The 15,980-nt window shown below is 49.8% G+C and overlaps 7 protein-coding genes across 7 annotated transcripts in view; 4 read left to right on the top strand and 3 right to left on the bottom strand.

The window, feature by feature from the left end:
• The window catches only part of PFICI_02670 (uncharacterized protein), a gene marked incomplete at both ends in the record, with an annotated part of 709 nt that extends 369 nt beyond the window's left edge, over positions 1-340 (top strand). The window contains one exon of the mRNA XM_007831251.1: positions 35-340. Within this exon, the coding sequence (XP_007829442.1) occupies positions 35-340 (306 nt within the window). The remainder of the gene's footprint in view (positions 1-34) is intronic.
• A 1,242-nt stretch (positions 341-1,582) lies between these two features.
• Positions 1,583-2,023, top strand: PFICI_02671 (uncharacterized protein; the record flags this gene model as incomplete). The annotated part of the gene is made up of 2 exons (XM_007831252.1): positions 1,583-1,910; positions 2,019-2,023. The coding sequence occupies 2 exons, from the start codon at positions 1,583-1,585 to the stop codon at positions 2,021-2,023; spliced, it is 333 nt and encodes a 110-aa protein (XP_007829443.1).
• Positions 2,024-2,195: 172 nt separating this feature from the next.
• Positions 2,196-3,712, top strand: PFICI_02672 (uncharacterized protein; the record flags this gene model as incomplete). Its single annotated transcript, XM_007831253.1, has 3 exons — positions 2,196-2,533; positions 2,594-3,010; positions 3,064-3,712. The coding sequence occupies 3 exons, from the start codon at positions 2,196-2,198 to the stop codon at positions 3,710-3,712; spliced, it is 1,404 nt and encodes a 467-aa protein (XP_007829444.1).
• A 209-nt stretch (positions 3,713-3,921) lies between these two features.
• Positions 3,922-4,629, bottom strand: PFICI_02673 (uncharacterized protein; the record flags this gene model as incomplete). The annotated part of the gene is made up of 1 exon (XM_007831254.1): positions 3,922-4,629. One exon carries the CDS (start codon positions 4,627-4,629, stop codon positions 3,922-3,924), a length of 708 nt encoding a protein of 235 aa, XP_007829445.1.
• Positions 4,630-6,963: 2,334 nt separating this feature from the next.
• Positions 6,964-8,679, bottom strand: PFICI_02674 (uncharacterized protein; the record flags this gene model as incomplete). Its single annotated transcript, XM_007831255.1, has 2 exons — positions 6,964-7,167; positions 7,225-8,679. The coding sequence occupies 2 exons, from the start codon at positions 8,677-8,679 to the stop codon at positions 6,964-6,966; spliced, it is 1,659 nt and encodes a 552-aa protein (XP_007829446.1).
• A 632-nt stretch (positions 8,680-9,311) lies between these two features.
• Positions 9,312-11,502, bottom strand: PFICI_02675 (uncharacterized protein; the record flags this gene model as incomplete). Its single annotated transcript, XM_007831256.1, has 9 exons — positions 9,312-9,477; positions 9,548-9,609; positions 9,661-9,751; positions 9,807-10,160; positions 10,211-10,272; positions 10,323-10,382; positions 10,437-10,643; positions 10,700-10,798; positions 10,855-11,502. 9 exons carry the CDS (start codon positions 11,500-11,502, stop codon positions 9,312-9,314), a joined length of 1,749 nt encoding a protein of 582 aa, XP_007829447.1.
• A 2,025-nt stretch (positions 11,503-13,527) lies between these two features.
• On the top strand, positions 13,528-15,429 carry PFICI_02676 (uncharacterized protein; the record flags this gene model as incomplete). The annotated part of the gene is made up of 7 exons (XM_007831257.1): positions 13,528-13,550; positions 13,719-14,097; positions 14,155-14,416; positions 14,472-14,897; positions 14,957-15,063; positions 15,123-15,222; positions 15,281-15,429. The coding sequence occupies 7 exons, from the start codon at positions 13,528-13,530 to the stop codon at positions 15,427-15,429; spliced, it is 1,446 nt and encodes a 481-aa protein (XP_007829448.1).
• Positions 15,430-15,980: the final 551 nt, after the last annotated feature.

The raw sequence follows: 15,980 nt of genomic DNA on the forward strand, positions 1-15,980 counted from the left end.
CAAGCGCAACACAGAACCCTTTAACGTGGTAAAGCGTGAGACAGAGCCATTCAACGTCGTCAAGCGGGACTCTGAGCCTTTCAACGTTGTGCGGGATACTGAACCGTTTAACGTTGTGCGGGATACTGAACCCTTCAACGTTGTAAAGCGAGACTCTGAGCCTTTCAATGTTGTGCGCGATACTGAGCCTTTCAACGTCGTCAAGCGCGAGACAGAGCCATTCAACGTTGTGAAGCGGAAGGAGAATTTCGCGCCGTTCAATGTTGTGAAGCGTGACTCTGAACCTTTCAATGTCGTTAAGCGAAGTGGTAGCTATCCCGAGCCGTTCGCTGTTGTCTAAGAATCGTTTGTAGAGCACTTGATACAAGAACACAAAGTATGATTCCCACAGAAGCATGCATGGTCAGAAGACTGACGCTCAGATAGTGATCCTACATTTCCGCTCCAGCTCAGACCTTCATCACGCCAAGGGAAGCTATGACGAGGGCTGGTGTCTCTCTGAATGATATACTGGAGATCCACCGAAGAAGATGGCATGGGTGGCTTTCCACGGGTTGATATATTTAACCACTTTGGACAAATTCGCAATGAATGAGCTCAGCGATTTGCACTGTTGCTCAAAGATACACTCACTTCATCGAATATAACGAAATACTCAAGTATATCATATGTTGCATTTAGCGTTATTATCGCAGTTTCTGGCGCATCATCGTTACCATCTTCTTCCTTTTAGTCTTCTTCTCACTGATTTGTGGCGAAAGTTATGCAGGTAACTTTACGCTGCGAAGGGCATATTCCGCGTCGAGAATGAAAGGGTGCTAGTGAATTCTTCCACATTGAGTTCATAACTGACAGTGTATCACGGAGGTTCAAAAACGGTGCAGTGCTTTGATGAATGTGCTCCTAGGTGCTTGCCGCATTGATGCGCCACAGTGTGGCTGGCTATGTGGCACCCTTCGGGTGACACAACGGGAAGGGTTGATGAAGTCTGTTTGTTCACACATTAATTTCGTAGATGTAGACCATTTTTATTCTTTATTTCAGATACTGGTCGTATCACGCATATCTTCAATGACGAAGGCTTTCCTATTGAACGGTATCTGGCGGCGACATGCTCGCAGTTTTGAGTGCTGAGATCTGGTACCAAATGACACGCAAGAGCTAAACAGACTGAGAATGGCATGTTTTGTGACAGATTTGAGTATCTATAATCAAAGGAATCATGTTATAGCGTTAATAATGTACAATCAAGATACACGCATTGTTTTGAACTACACTCGAATCCGAATAGACTCAAGACACGCTCCGTCCGAACATTGTATTCATCATTAGTGCCGCAATAGTGAATGCTTTAATCTCAGTGTCGTTCCTGACGGATGCTGCAAGCAGCATGAATGCATCAAGTATGAATACTATTATAAGCGCGCTTTTGTCGAACCATCGCGTTGCACGCTACATGGGTGTCAATTTGAGGGCTCTCTCGAGGCCGCAAGAGACAAGGGGGAATACTGCATGGCAAACAATCAAGCTTTTGCCGAGCTTGGATGTCTCCAAGGCGCCCATGGTGGTTGTCTGAGGCTTTATGACGGCTCTGGCCTCGAGATTCCCCTTTGTTCCAAATACTGGAGACAAAGAGCGTTCTGGAGCGGCTACACTACAGCTGAGAGCCACAGATAAGGTGGGCTTGGCCAAGTACATGAGAAACAGTCAAGACGAACTAGCGCGTCTTGCAAACGAGAGTGCCATTCAGAAAACTTTGAAAAGTTACGACATTGCCAAGGAGATTGTCATGATCGAAAGGAGCACCAAGATGCACTCTCCAGCCGGAAGTCCCAGCCGGAAGTCGCGTCATAGAGTCTATCGCTCCTATGGCAATGATGAAAAGCCTGAGAGCAATACTACAAGTCTAGGTAAGTAGATAGTGGTATTTAACGCCGGAAATTCTTGAAAACGCTTGAAATTCTAGCGCGGACAGGCGCAAAATGGCTGCTTTGTCATTATAACCACTAACACAAAAGCTTGATAAAAGGAAAGGTTTTTGGATTAGTTTCTTTATACGGTTTCTTAACTGCACTGCTGTCACAAAGCGATGACTAAGTTCAGTTGCACTCGATCCTCCACTTCAAAGGAATATGTGACATTTCGAGAGATATTTTGCTCTTCTACTCTCGCCACACTTGGCCAAATCGACAAGGATGATCTCAGCTGTAATCAGAAAGACTGCTGTGTGTATAGTCGCACTCACCGTTGAGGTGACCGCCTTTTGGCGGCTACCATGCTCTTCGCCCGTGGTAGTTGAACGAGCCGATCCAATCATGGATCCCGGCGTCGTGTCAACTCATGCCCACACGGTCATGGGCTCAAATGCATTCAACTTTTCCATGAATTATGCCGACACACAAACCGCAACATGTTCTACATGTAAAGCAAAGCAAGACCTTTCTAGCTACTGGGTACCCAACCTCTACTACCACGCCGAGAATGGCACCTTTATTCCGGTCAAGCAATCTGGCGGAGCACTGATCTATTACCTGTAAGCCACGTGAAAAGAAATCGCTCGGCATGGCAGCGCCTCTTGCTAACAAGTCCACAGACAGCGACAAGACGAAAAGGACCCCGAGTTTGAAAAGGGTCTGATTTCTTTCCCCAGGGACTTTCGCATGATAGCAGGCAATCCACTAAACAGAAACCACACCAACTCCATCGAGGAGTCAGCAGTGTCCTTTGTGTGTCTTGGCATCACTGAGCCTGCGACACCAGAGCTACCAAAACACAACTGCCCGAATGGCTTGCGTACACAGCTCACTTTTCCTTCTTGCTGGAACGGAGTTGATCTCGACTCCCCCGACCACAAAAGCCACATGGCATATCCCTCTGGGACAGATACGGGTCCGTGTCCAAGTACACATCCGAAACGGTTTATAACGATATTCTATGAAGTCACCTGGAATGTCGATGATTTCAAAGACATGTGGTATGGCGACAAGCAGCCATTTGTTTTCTCTCACGGGTATGTAGACTTGTGTGTCAAACACGGAGATCCTGGTATTAACCACTGGACAGGGACCCCGACGGCTACGGCTATCACGGGGATTTTCTCAACGGGTGGGATGTTGACGTCCTACAAAAGGCAATCACAGAGTGTACGGACAACAGCGGAGTAATTGAAAAGTGCAGCGTCTTTGACCTGCGCACCGATGACGAAATGGCCGCGTGCAAACTTTTACCCCGGGTCAACGAAGACGTGACGGACGGCGTCCTTGCCGCGCTGCCCGGATGTAATCCCATCCAGTCCGGTCCCGGCGAAGCCGTCTATCAGCATGACTGTGGCGCCGTGGATACAATTGGTGATCCGATTCTGCCCTTTACCGATGTGTCGACTACACTAAAGTGGCGGTATGTTGGCTGTGTAAAAGATCCAGCTGGCCAGAGCCGGACGCTCGACGGCGCCTCGCAAGATACCACCGACATGACGGTGGACAAGTGCATCGCGTATTGCGACGCAGCTGGGTTCAACTACGCTGGTCTGGAGTACAAGACACAGTGCTTTTGTGGTAATGGTGTCGCAGCAGATAGGATGCCGGCCAACGGGACGATCGGCGAGTGCGAGTATAAATGTGGAGGAGATGGAGGACAGATTTGTGGAGGGTATGCGCAGGCTTCTGTGTATCAGAAGTGCTCTGGCGAGTGCCAGAATGCGAAATTAGAGTGAACAACTGGTAAGTAGTAAAGTAAGGAACTGTAAGATACGGAGGCGCTTGTTAGTAATGTTCACATGTCACTCGTGATATTTCCTGATTTTCAAAGATTGGAGAGATGGGTTTTAATTGATGCTGTCATGTAGCTGAATGCCTACCTAAATGATCAAATATTTGCCACGAGAGTCGTAGTTCCATCTATCCAAGAGCATTCAATAGCGACTTACCGTCTCGAAGAAGCTTCATAACGTTCCTCGCGAATTCTCTTGCGCAAGTCATCAACAAAAAATGCATTGAAGGGTTCATTCCCAAGCCAGGAAGCCATAGACTGATCACCCAGGTGGTCCACGAATGCTTGCGCCACCAGGCCGAGTAGCTGCTTATACATGTTAGGTGTAAGCACGTCAATTGTATATGCCTCGTGCAGTTGTCGCAATTGATCCAACAATACCTCGCGAATATTCGTTGGTGGCGGAGCACCGTTGGGGGCAGCGATGGTGTAAAGGTCGCTGAATAGGGCGTCAAAAGCACGGTTGCGACAGTCCCGGCAGTGAGATGCCCGCACCCTGAGATACGCTGTTCTATTACCGGTGCGGATAACACCACGGTTTTCTAATATTGTGAGAGTCTCTCGGGTTAGAGCCTGCGTCCAGTCATGTCCACAATCGAAGTCGTAGAAAATCGTAGGCTTTGGCTCTTTCTCTGTCTCGGACTCTGAATCTGGGATGGAATCTGAACAGCGATTGCAATGTTGGAGAGACCTGGAAAAGTAAATGGTCAATGTCGGCTTTAGTCTCATGGGCTCTTCCACATTCATCACAGCCTTTATGAATGGGAGGAGGCTCAGACGGAACTCTGTTAGGTTCTCCTCACCACACGGGTACACATACTTGACCATGAATGTGTCAGGTTTAGCTCTGGGCATCGCCATGATGAGTCGATTGTTTCGAAGCTGATAGTCTTTTGTCAGTGCTAGGTTTTTGTTGGTTATTTCAAACTTTGACCGAGGTCGGTGAGAGTAGGTCTGAGGTTTGAGGGATACTTGCTTTGAAAGCTTGTTTGGTACTAGAACACTCCTCATTTCCGTGACCGCTACCTTTCATTTTATAATCAGATTTGACTGTAGAATTTTCTATCAAGTCCCCACAACAAGATTGTCGCAGACAGTATTGTATAAGTGTGTACAACATTTTTGTTGTAAGACAAAGAACCATAAAGGATCAATGCGGCTGGAAAGACCTCCATGTGAGAATATCACTCTTTGTTCCATGAGCTTCCCATAATAGGCCCCTCTAAGAGTCTATCAGATGTCTACTGGAAAAAGGACTACTGTCTCCTCATGTCCCATTGTTTTAGCAACAAATGTGTCATAGCACAAACCGTTGTCTACATATAGGCGGTAGCGGGGCTAATTGGTGGGGCTCGCCTGGTAGAGCCTGGCATATGCCACTGGTGGTAGATGAAGACATCATTGCATGTACTGGTTTTTATTGATTGGTCATCTAAATGACAATATACCAGTTTACTTCAATTCCAACATCTTCCGGGGTCAAGAGGTGTTCAATCAATGCTATTGCGGGCGGAATTAAAGTCCTGGCATTGTTTCTACCGCGGAATGTCGGTATGTACTCATGGTCATATTGCAAATCGACAAGTTCAGCTCTGCTGCCCGCCCTGAGCGGATGCCCAAGACATTTCCAGCCGCTTTGCGTACCAGTAGCCAAAGGGTTCACGGCAGCCAAAAGTCCACGGCAGCATGAGCAGCGGAAGGGCCTAGACTCCACGCCACTAAGCTGTTGACATGCCATTTATGTACCTGTACTTCCTCCGCCTTGCTCCATTTGCGATCATTCACCAATCATTCGACAATCTATGGTCTCCTACACGATTCTTTTTCTGCTTTCAGCTCTGCACGTAATGTACATATATGAGCCAAATCCAGCTCCTCCTCCAATGGCGAGGCTCACATGGCAGCTCGGAAACTGTGAGCATCCAAAATATTTCATGTACGAACGACCGGCGGCAGCGCTCACGAGACTTTAGTATCGCATGCAAGATACGTGCCCGGACTTCCTCGGCTTGATTGAATAGAGTGCGTTCAACTTTGTCTCCGACGCTCGCGTATTGACATGCAGATGATGATTTTGGATTGTGAAGATAGATGAACGGCCACGTTGATGCTGCCGCGGAATAAATTGCTAGGGCTAGTCTTGTTTCTTTTCTTTCAGGGTTTCTGGTCGGTATTCTGTCATAATTGTAACTCTCCTGATTTATTCCCGTGGTGGTCTATCGGTACTCTTCTATCGAACGAGCCTTGGTAAGTTTACAGCTGAGACATTCGAATGCACTGCATGTGTTCATTTGAATGGACAATATTCAAGTTTGTGCCGTACGCGCATGAGCTGAGATCACGATGCTCGAAACCATAGCTTCTCACCAAACTATCCAATCTTTACTATAGTATCTTGGAATATAAATATGAGCTTCCATTTTTGTAATGATCAAGTTCGTTCTCTTTACCATTCAAGTACCCTCATCCATTGAACCAGTCCCCCATTAGCAATTGGTGTTCCTACCATCATCAGTCAAGTGAGACATTTTTCATGAGTTACTGCAGCAATACCGATGACTAACTCATGCTATTTTCTCTAGGCTCCAAGCATCACGATGTTCAAGTACTCTGGCATCTCCACCGCCGTCGCTGGTCTGCTTCTGCTTGCTGTCCCAGCATCTGCCAGCCTAGGGATTAGCGTTGTCGACGCATGTCACGAGCAATATGGGCCTACGTGGACAGCCTCCACCAAGGGAAAAGGCCCCTATGATTGGCAGTGTGTCAATACACTCGACAACATTCGGTGTGGGGTCAGCATGAACCAGTATTGCCGAACTACCTACGGCAGTTGGTTCCACGCAGTCTCTACTGGGGGACTATACGATTGGGTTTGCAAAGAATAGGTTTAGTAAAGTGAACTAGGTGGTCTCAGTCAGGTTGCCTTATTGAATGAACGAATATATTTGCAATCACTGTCCTTTCTTACATGTGAATGACCTGGGCGACCCTGCAGAATGTAAACTGTAGATGCGTGTGCGATGCTCTTTCCTTTGTACATTATCTTGGAGTCAGCATTGCGACTCCCTGAGCTCTTTGGCGAAAGGCCAAAGCATGCTCTAAACTGCAAGTTGGTAAAGGCGTCACGGCCTTTACCGTGTTTGGCGCACCTTGCTATCATCGATGCGACTAGACCCAACAATCCTCATTTCACCGTTATAGCTGCTGACTTGGCCATTCTGCTGGATGTTTCCCCTTCTCCGTACTTCCATAATCGTACTTGAGTTCCGTCTTCTCATACTTCACCACTGGCTTCAAGATTGTCAATTCCTCTCCAGGCGTTCCCCAGTCTGCGCTGATCTTTTCAAAATACGCCGGAGAAAAGAGTTCTGGCACTTTCTCCGGGAATGCAGGTATGAGCTACCGAGTGTTAGCGAAGCGTAGACCACGAAAGTGACAATTTCGAATCGTGCTCACCTTGCGCAAAATCCTGTTCATGTTATCATAGTGTCTAAAGTTCATATCTTTCCACTTTTCCTGCAACCCGGCCTGGATATCCGCAGGCTGCGAACCAACCGACAGTAGGAAGCTATTGTACTGGTTGAGCGACATGGAGACTAGGTAATTGCCACCCTCCCTGGCTCGCCGATCCAGCGCATTCATGATGCCCAAGCAGCCAATGATGCCAGTCTGAAAGTCGGCATTGGGCAGCGGCGGAACAATGGGCTCGTCGAGGCCGACAAACTTGCCCATCTCCCAAGAGAGCCCCACGACGGCGTCGCTAATCATTTGCCAGCCGCTGCGATGCGACAGGGGCCCGCCCCAGCCGTAGCAGTTCTCGCGGGCATACACCAGGCCCCGGCCGCGCCGCCGCGCCAGCTCGTGCACGTACTTGGGGCCAAAGCCGAGGCGATCGAGGGCACCGGGGCGGAAGCCATCGAGCAGCACGTCGGCGTCCTCGAGGAGGCGGAGCAGGGTCTGGCGGCCCGCGTCGGACTTGAGGTCCAGGTTCACGTCGACCTTGCCCAGGTTGCTCTCGACCAGAATGGCGCCCAGCTCGGACAGCTGCTCGTGGGAGATGCGCACGACGGTCGCGCCAAAGAGCGCCGCGAGCCGCGCAATGGTCGGCCCGGCAATGGCTCTGGTGAGATCGAGGATCTTGATGCCCTCGAGGGGGCGAAACGTGGTGCTATTGTCAACTTGCGGCCACGGAACCGGAGGAAGTCTCTCGTCCTGGAACGCTTCAACCAGGTAGATGGGGTCGTGAGCGACGACCTTGCCGTGCTCACTCGCCAGATACTCCTCCTTGGTGAGCGCGATGCAGCCGGCCTGGCGCCAGTGTTCATTCGCCTCGAGGTCCAACCAGGCAGCGTCGTATTCCCTAAGCTTGTCACAATAGCGACCAATGATCTTCAACTCATCCTTTTCATCGTCGGACGTGGGCAGACCCAGCATCTGCAAGGTCTTGTTGGCATCTAGACTGGCGTGCGTATGAAACCACCTTCCATCTTTTGTTGGGTACACATTAGTGCATAATCGGCGCCAAGGCAGGTATTGCTTGGCCAGGTCGTACTTTTGGTATCGTGGTACGATGTCCGGGTCGCCGATGCTCTTGTCTCCAAACTTGGTCAGCATAAACGCAAAGATGAAGATTGTCGCCAAGTCGCTATTGACAGTCACGGTCTGTGTGATGCCGAAGCGCTGCTGCGCGAGTACATTGCCATAGGTGGCGAGGAGAGCCCACAGGGCCGTGCTGGTTTCACTGGCCTTGGTGGGCGCGGGTAGAAAGGGCTTTGCAATCGGCGTCTCCTCGTCAACGATTGTCCGCGAGGCCGCTTCTATCACCTCTTTTGGGAGGCCGAGGCGTGCGTCTTGTAAAAGCACGTCGTGGAAGATCCGGGAAGCTTCCTTTTGGATAGTGTAGTCGCTCATTGCGTCTGTTGTATCGACAAACAGTCAGGCACTCTGACAAGATGGAGTTTACATTCCTTTCATGTGCTTGAAAAGTATTCCGCATCATTCTCTTATCACCGCGTGGGAATCACGGGTAAATGGCTGCACTCTCCGCATGGCGCAATCCCGTCCGCATTCCTTATACAGCAGGTGGGGCCATGTCAGATGGTGCTCTCATTGCATCGACACCCGGCAGTGATAACAGTCGGCACAGATCTCGGCCGGTCAAAGGCGGACAAAGGACATGATTTTGCAAAGTAAATCACTAATGCTACATATATTATGGCAATTCCCAATATTCTCGGGATATATTCAATTGTCGCGAAATGAGGACAAAAGTTGATGCATGGTTTGCACGACTCGCCGTCTTCATGTCTGCTTAGGTAGCTTCATCATAGGTGCAATGGAACGTTGTGCCAAGCCTATGGCGAATCCACCGATGGTTGCTACTGTGGACGCTCAACTGTCAACAAGTCTTTGATATGTATTAGTATATGGTTGAGCTGTCTCATATTCGTCTTGTAACACATTGTGGCGTTCTCGGCAAGCTTACTCTACAGATTAAATAAGCACACCTCTGTAGCTCAAGGTTTATGGCTTCAATTTGACCACTAATGCAGTTTGAGATCGTGCTCCAAGTGTGCGATCGCAATCTGGTCTCTATACTGCTCAGCCAACTTGGCATCCAAGTCCTGCTCGAAAACGTTGACTTGGGTCGTCGCAAACTTCCTAGCCTTGATGCGCTTCTCAAAGAGCAGGTCGAGCTCTGCAAAGGTTCTGAAGGGGTATTGAGATCAGCCAACTGCTACTATATGTAAGAATCAAGAGTTTTGGGTTAGCCACTCACCGGCCAGACGGCTCAGGAACCCGGAAGTATGTATAGATGATACAAAGTCCGCAAATTCCAGCCTACAAAATTGTCAGTTCAAAATGCTTCACGATTAAACGACGCGACCGTACCCAGAAGAATCCTGTATAATTGCCCCAGTCCCAGGCACCAGGGTTCAACATGTAAGGGGTGAGAACTCCACAGACAATAGCGACAATGTTGCTAGAAACGAGGGTTAGCTATCTCTGCACTACCGGTAGTGGAAGAAGGAGCTCACTAGAGAACGCGGCCGAGAACAACCGTCTTGATCTGCAGTCGACGTGTGGAGATCTCTGACACCAAGGAGTAACAGACGGTACCAACAGTGAGCTGATAGCACAAAGCCCATACTAGCATGATGCATCCAGTTGCCAACGAGGCGGTGGTGCGATCTGGCACCATGCCGAGGAAACCCAGAATCAGCAGCATGAAGAATAGAAGAACAAGTCCCCAGAGGTACAAAGACCTTCGGCCAACTCCCAGTTTCATGAGACCCCAAGCACCGAAGACGCCCACGCAATTGATGGCATATTGACCCAGGGCAAAGGCGTAGGCTTTGGATGAATCAAGACCGGCCTGTTCCAGGAAGTATCTGTGCGGAGTTCAGCGATGCAAATGTAAAGGTAACAGGGAAAGACTCACGTGGAGTAGTTGGAGAATGAGTTGCCGCTCAGATTTTGAATGGCCCAAACCATGCAGACAATCTACCAATTGTAAGCTTGGCTGAAAGATGAGCAGTATAACATGTACTTACCTCTGTCCGTCGAAGGTCAGTTCCTCTAAAGCAGTCGAGGTAGCTAGCGCCTTTGGTGATCTGCATGCTTATATTAGCGAGACTATAGTGTTCAAAGGCAGCGTATTTCCATACCTTTTGCTCGAGAGCAGTGGTGTGCACCATCATGGCGATAGTCTCATCGGCGTCGAATTCAGTCTCCTTTTCCATCGACGTCAATCTCAGCAGAGCCTGCTTTGCCTCATCAAGCCTCTCCCTGCGGACAAGCCACCAGGGACTTTCGGGGGCCATGTAGATTCCAACCAGGAGCGGGACCGGCCACATCCACTGCAATGCATATGGCTGCAAAGTGTCAGTGCGCTCAAAAACGTACATGACTTGACGTGATGGTTACTCACAATGCGATAAGCCCATTCGTCGGTCCTCCACATGTTGCCCATAATGACACCAATACCAATCTCCTGGCCAATGCCCCAGCAAAAGTTGATATAAGTGGTCTATCCTCCGGTTAGACTCTGGTGTTATTAAAAAATCCGTGCTAATTCAGACTCACCAAATAACCGCGTAGCGCGACAGGGCAGACCTCGGAGGCATAGGTGATAGTAAGGGTCTGGAAGACACCCCATGGAATACCGCAAAGAATCTCGGCAATCTGCAGCGTGACAACCGTCTGTGCCGTGAAAAAGATTGCAGTAAAGGCGATGATGAGTACTAGACAAGCCATGACAGTATACCGGTAGCCGAAGCGCTCCGAGACCCAGCCGTTGATCAAAAGGCCGATAATCTCACCCACGGTGGCACCATTGCTGAGACCTGCCTGCCATCGGGCTGGGACCTGCCAAGTGCCGTCGGGCAGCTGTTCACCATACTTGCGATTGAACTGATCAAAGGCGTAAAAGTTGTTGACTAGGGAAACATCATAGCCTTCCATGCAGATGCAGGTTGAGATCAGGACACTCCAGCCAATAGCCTTTGGATACAGCCGGATGCCCTGCCAAAGGGTCATCCTGTGCTCCTTTTCGGTAGCCTGCTTGGCATCTTGGATGAGGTCTCTCATCTGCCTGGCGACATTGTCTTCCGGGCCGTCCGGCTGCTTCTCCGGATTGTGGTTGTGGTGCCCCTGAGCGGCAGTGACATGCTGCTCCTGTGACACGCGAGCAGCATGGCCGGTGGCAGACGCAGAATCAGACGCCGAAGCCATCTTACTTGTCCTCCGCGTGTGTTGATCCTCTGGGCGGAATGAAACGGTGCAGGTCGCGCGTCTAGCGGCTCGTGGAGATCCGAGCTGCTGCTGCAGGCAACTTCGTTCGTGACAAGTTGCCCAAAATGCACATGCAGGTTGATTGGCGGTTTGTTTGGTCTCACCAGAACTGGGGCGCAGGGACCTCGAGACCCGATTCACCCGAGAGACTCGAAAATTCTCTTTTGACTTGACTGTGCGACCCGGTTATAATCTCCACATGAAGGCGCTCGCGATGCGGCGATGTGGGGGTATTGACTAGAACTTGCGGGGCGCCGTTGCTGACTCGAAGGTTTTGAGGAAAAGGGGAAGTTATGAACGAATTTTCTCTCCTAGTCTTCAATGATTTTGTTTGCACTCCAGAGTGGAAAAAAATCAATGGAAGTTGTAGATGAAAACAATATCTCACGTGCGCCGTTACTTGTCTCCTCAATTCTCCGAGAGCCGCGGAATTGAATATTGGCTGGGCTTTGAGCAAGCACAAGAAATGAGGTGGTTCAGGGTCCAGGCCAGGCCATTGTCCATGTTGGCCAGCAGACTTCCAGGGGTCGACGTACGAATCAGCAAGTACGGCATAGTGCAGTGCGTACACAGAATTTCAGTGACCAGGTTTCCCCCATTGATACAACAAACTCGATTGCTATTCTTGCACGGGCCACTCGCTACCAAAGAATAGCAATTGCTCTATACCCTTCATATACTAGATGGATTGTGTCTTGGAAAAGGCTTGTCATGCGTTGTTGGGGATCAACACAATTGATGTTCGTGTAGCGCTAGGCACGACCGAAGGAAGCATCGGTTATATCTTTGCTACTCACGAGGGCTTTTTCACGATACCTACCTAGCCTGCAAAATGTTTACAAGCAATAGCATGTACTAATAAGAGATGAAAAACGTAACAGTTGCATGACAATTGCCTCAATACAGTCAGGCGTATATTATAGCAACTGGTCTTGGACCAATCCGATACCCCAGAACAAAAACATTATCATTGCAAGGCCGGGGGAGTTGCCTCTTGGCGTGTCTCTGACAGTGGAGTTCTGCGGGGAAGCTGCAGTAGATTAGAGGGAATTGGGGGAATGGGACAGCGGCGATAGGTTTTTCTCTCGCTGCCATTTGCCGGGTGCCCCGCTAATCCCTTGGGTCCCATGACGTCGAATTTCTTCTGGGTCTGACCTGGATTGGATACGGGGCACACAGCACACCCCAGAACCCCAGATCAGGCAAGGCAGGCAGGCAGGGCGAGCAGGCACTTCCCAGTCGAATACCCAAGGTACCCCGGGTTGGCCTGGGAACTTTTTGAGGGGAAGAGGATTCAACCCCAGGCCGCCATCCAGTCAAGTCCCAGTGGCACCCCAGACAAAGATGGTCTCCCCCAGACCTAAGCCAGACAGACACACCAATACATTACCCAGCAACTATTTTGCTGCCGTGTCACTCACTCGGGCGTTTTGCCCATCTCTGGACGATCACTTCTAATACCAACACTTCCGGAAAACTTAATGATTGAAGAGTGGCAGACGTAAGGAGATTTGCCCGGCTTGCAAGTGGCCGCTCATACCTCGAACGATACCGCGAATGCCCTCACACGAGAAAGCGGAGCTCCTGGCCACACCATGGTACGATTTCTTCCTTTTGTTGTTGATTCATTCATTCACGCCCTTGCGCTCCGTTCAACTTTGTTTTGTGGAGTGACAGTCGGCAGCGTTGCCTTGGGTATGACGGCTAAGATGCTGACCTGGTTTCCGGCGCCGCCGCAGCCTTCCGTGCCGGGAGAATCATTTGAAATGTGACCGGCTAATACCGAAATGCTCCCGGTGCTCAAACTCCGGCCGGGAGTGCAAACTTGCCTTCAAATTCAAGCCCGCAAAAGGTATGTCGTCATTCTCTTCCACCAGGCAGGCAATCAAAGTCAATAAGCTCCATCGTTTGTTGAGGCTCAATTGACACCCTTGCCTCTCTAGATACATTCAAGAAGAACCAGCGATGGATCAAAACCCCCAGAAGCCGTAAGTCCCCATCTCTTGGCCATACTCTTGTGAGAGACTGATTCGACTTATGCATTTATTAGTGACATACATAGACGAAACAACGTCATTAGCATTCGGAAGCTCGCCAGAAAATTCCTTTACACCTCAGAGCGACCGAGGAGATTCACCTAGGTCTCCCCAATCTAGTCGGGATGATGCATCAGACAAGGCGGCTCCTCGCCCCGTAGAGGAGCCGTACCGCTACCCTACTGCAAGCGAGTCGCCGCGGGAGCAGCGCACAACTCACAGTCCATCACATACTCATTCGATATCACGATCTGAACCTTCCCCCATCGAGAAGCCTTTTGTTTCTTGGTCAGGGTCTGATAGGAACAGAGACGTTTCCGACAGCCCCATTGCCCGCAGTCATTCAGCCCAGCAGCCACCGCCCCAGGATAGGCAATTACCCACGCCCACCAGGAGTGTTGGCAGCCTCTCACACCTTTCACTTTCTGACCCATTTTCATTGATGAATGAGACCGAAGCACACTTGTTTAGACACTATGTACAACACTTGGGAGTTTGTGTAAGTATATCCACAACTTGCTTCGGCTCTTTTCTCGTCTCTAACATGCACATCTAGCTTGATTTGACTGACCCATTGCGAAATTTTGAGCTTGTGGTACCACAGCGTGCGACCATGTCTCCAACCCTGCTCAAAGCCATTTTTGCCATTGCCGCCAGGCATCTGAGCCAGACAAGTGATTATGACCCGTTGGCCTCCAATAGGTATCACGATGAATGTCTTGGGTACCTCATCCCCATGCTGGATAACTCTTTTACTGTATCTGATGAAAACCTTTTCGCTGCTACAATCATCTTGAGGATGCTTGAAGAAATGGATGGTGAGTTTTCAATGTTTACAATTTTGAAATACTGAAAGCTGAGTGTGAAATGCAGCCAGTTCAGGCCAGGACAATCATGGTCACCTCCTAGGCATTCATGCTTTCGTGAATGTTGGAGATCAAATCATGCTGCCAGGTAGTCTGAGCGCAGCGTCATATTGGGTTGGTCTACGCCAGGAGATTTATAGTGCCATGAGCACTCAGGCGCCTGTGAAAATCCGCCTTGATCATTTCATTGTTGACCGCTCCTTTGAGCCCACTGACGACTATTCGTGGTCAAACCGGGCGGTGGTAAATCTTGCCGATGTTTTGAATTTTTGCTTTTCCGAGACGGCCCAGCCAAACTCTCGATGGACGTACCTGAACGACCAATGCACTCGCTGGGATGAGACGCGACCCCCATCCTTTGAACCTTTTTATTTTCGGGAGCAAGGTGTTGCAGATGCATTTCCGCAAATCTGGTATCACTCGAGTTGTCATGGTAAGGCATCGAACTCCAGCAGGCCAATGAGTGACGTGCTAATTGTGGTATCTGAAAAGTTGTCGGGGTACAGCATCACATCCTGGCCCAGTTATTGTTGGCGCAGTTTGATCCTGCAATACCGAGAGTTGGTACCAAGAGGGCTGCCGCTGTAAAGGCCATAGCGGTAAGTACAACGACTCTATCCAGCCCCGTTTTGAAGAGACTTGGACTGACCTGGCCAAGAAACGAGTCGACTATTTGATGCGACAGATATGTGGGATTGGGTCATGCAATCAATGGACGCCCCCGGCTTTATTTACTGCGTCCATGGGGATTGCCATGTGTAAGTGTTTCCAGTCGCTCGAAATCTCGGGATGTATTTCCGAAACTGACCATTATAGTTGGCGATCAATTCGAAAACAGGTCAGACCAGGAGGCAATGTTAGACGTGCTCAAAAAGACAGAAACGAACCATGCACGTCCTACAAAGGCAATACAGCAGCAGCTTATGAGGGTGTGGGGGTGGATGACGGACTACGAGCATGGCTAGAATCGACTACTGCCCACTGAATTATGAACTCATTGAACAAATCCAGTTCCGGACTTTCCTCGTGTGGTCGTTCAGGAAAACATTTCCAGGCACAATCAAGTAGGTACACGCGCTACACATTGGCATAGATACCTGGGTAGCCTATCGGCCTCTAGGCTTTGGGTTGATAAGCAGGCGAGGCGCGAGTGCCCGTCTGTTTGGTCCCCTTCCCGGCAAATAGGGCAAGCAAGGGTATGGAATACTTGCGGCGCGACGGAACCTAGAATGAGAAAAGATGACGATCAGAAATTCTTGACTGCCTACTGGTCCCCGCACTCAGAACCACAGATTGGCGATCTAGAGCCAGAGGTGCCAAGTAGCACGAGGCCTAATTAGTGGACGGCGTAATGCGTGCGCAAGAATAGTCTTCCCCGTGGAGAGAGGTAGATGATTTCCGTTTGGGGTAGTCTTCGGGCATTTTGACCCGATCTGACTTATATAGGTCAAACACTAGACACTCAAGTGGGTGGTGCGGCACTTACCCTCGGCGATTTTATCCTTTTTTGACTGCT

The sequence above is a fragment of the Pestalotiopsis fici genome (genome assembly GCF_000516985.1).
Source record: "Pestalotiopsis fici W106-1 unplaced genomic scaffold PFICI_Scf_2, whole genome shotgun sequence".
NCBI lineage: Eukaryota > Fungi > Ascomycota > Sordariomycetes > Amphisphaeriales > Sporocadaceae > Pestalotiopsis > Pestalotiopsis fici.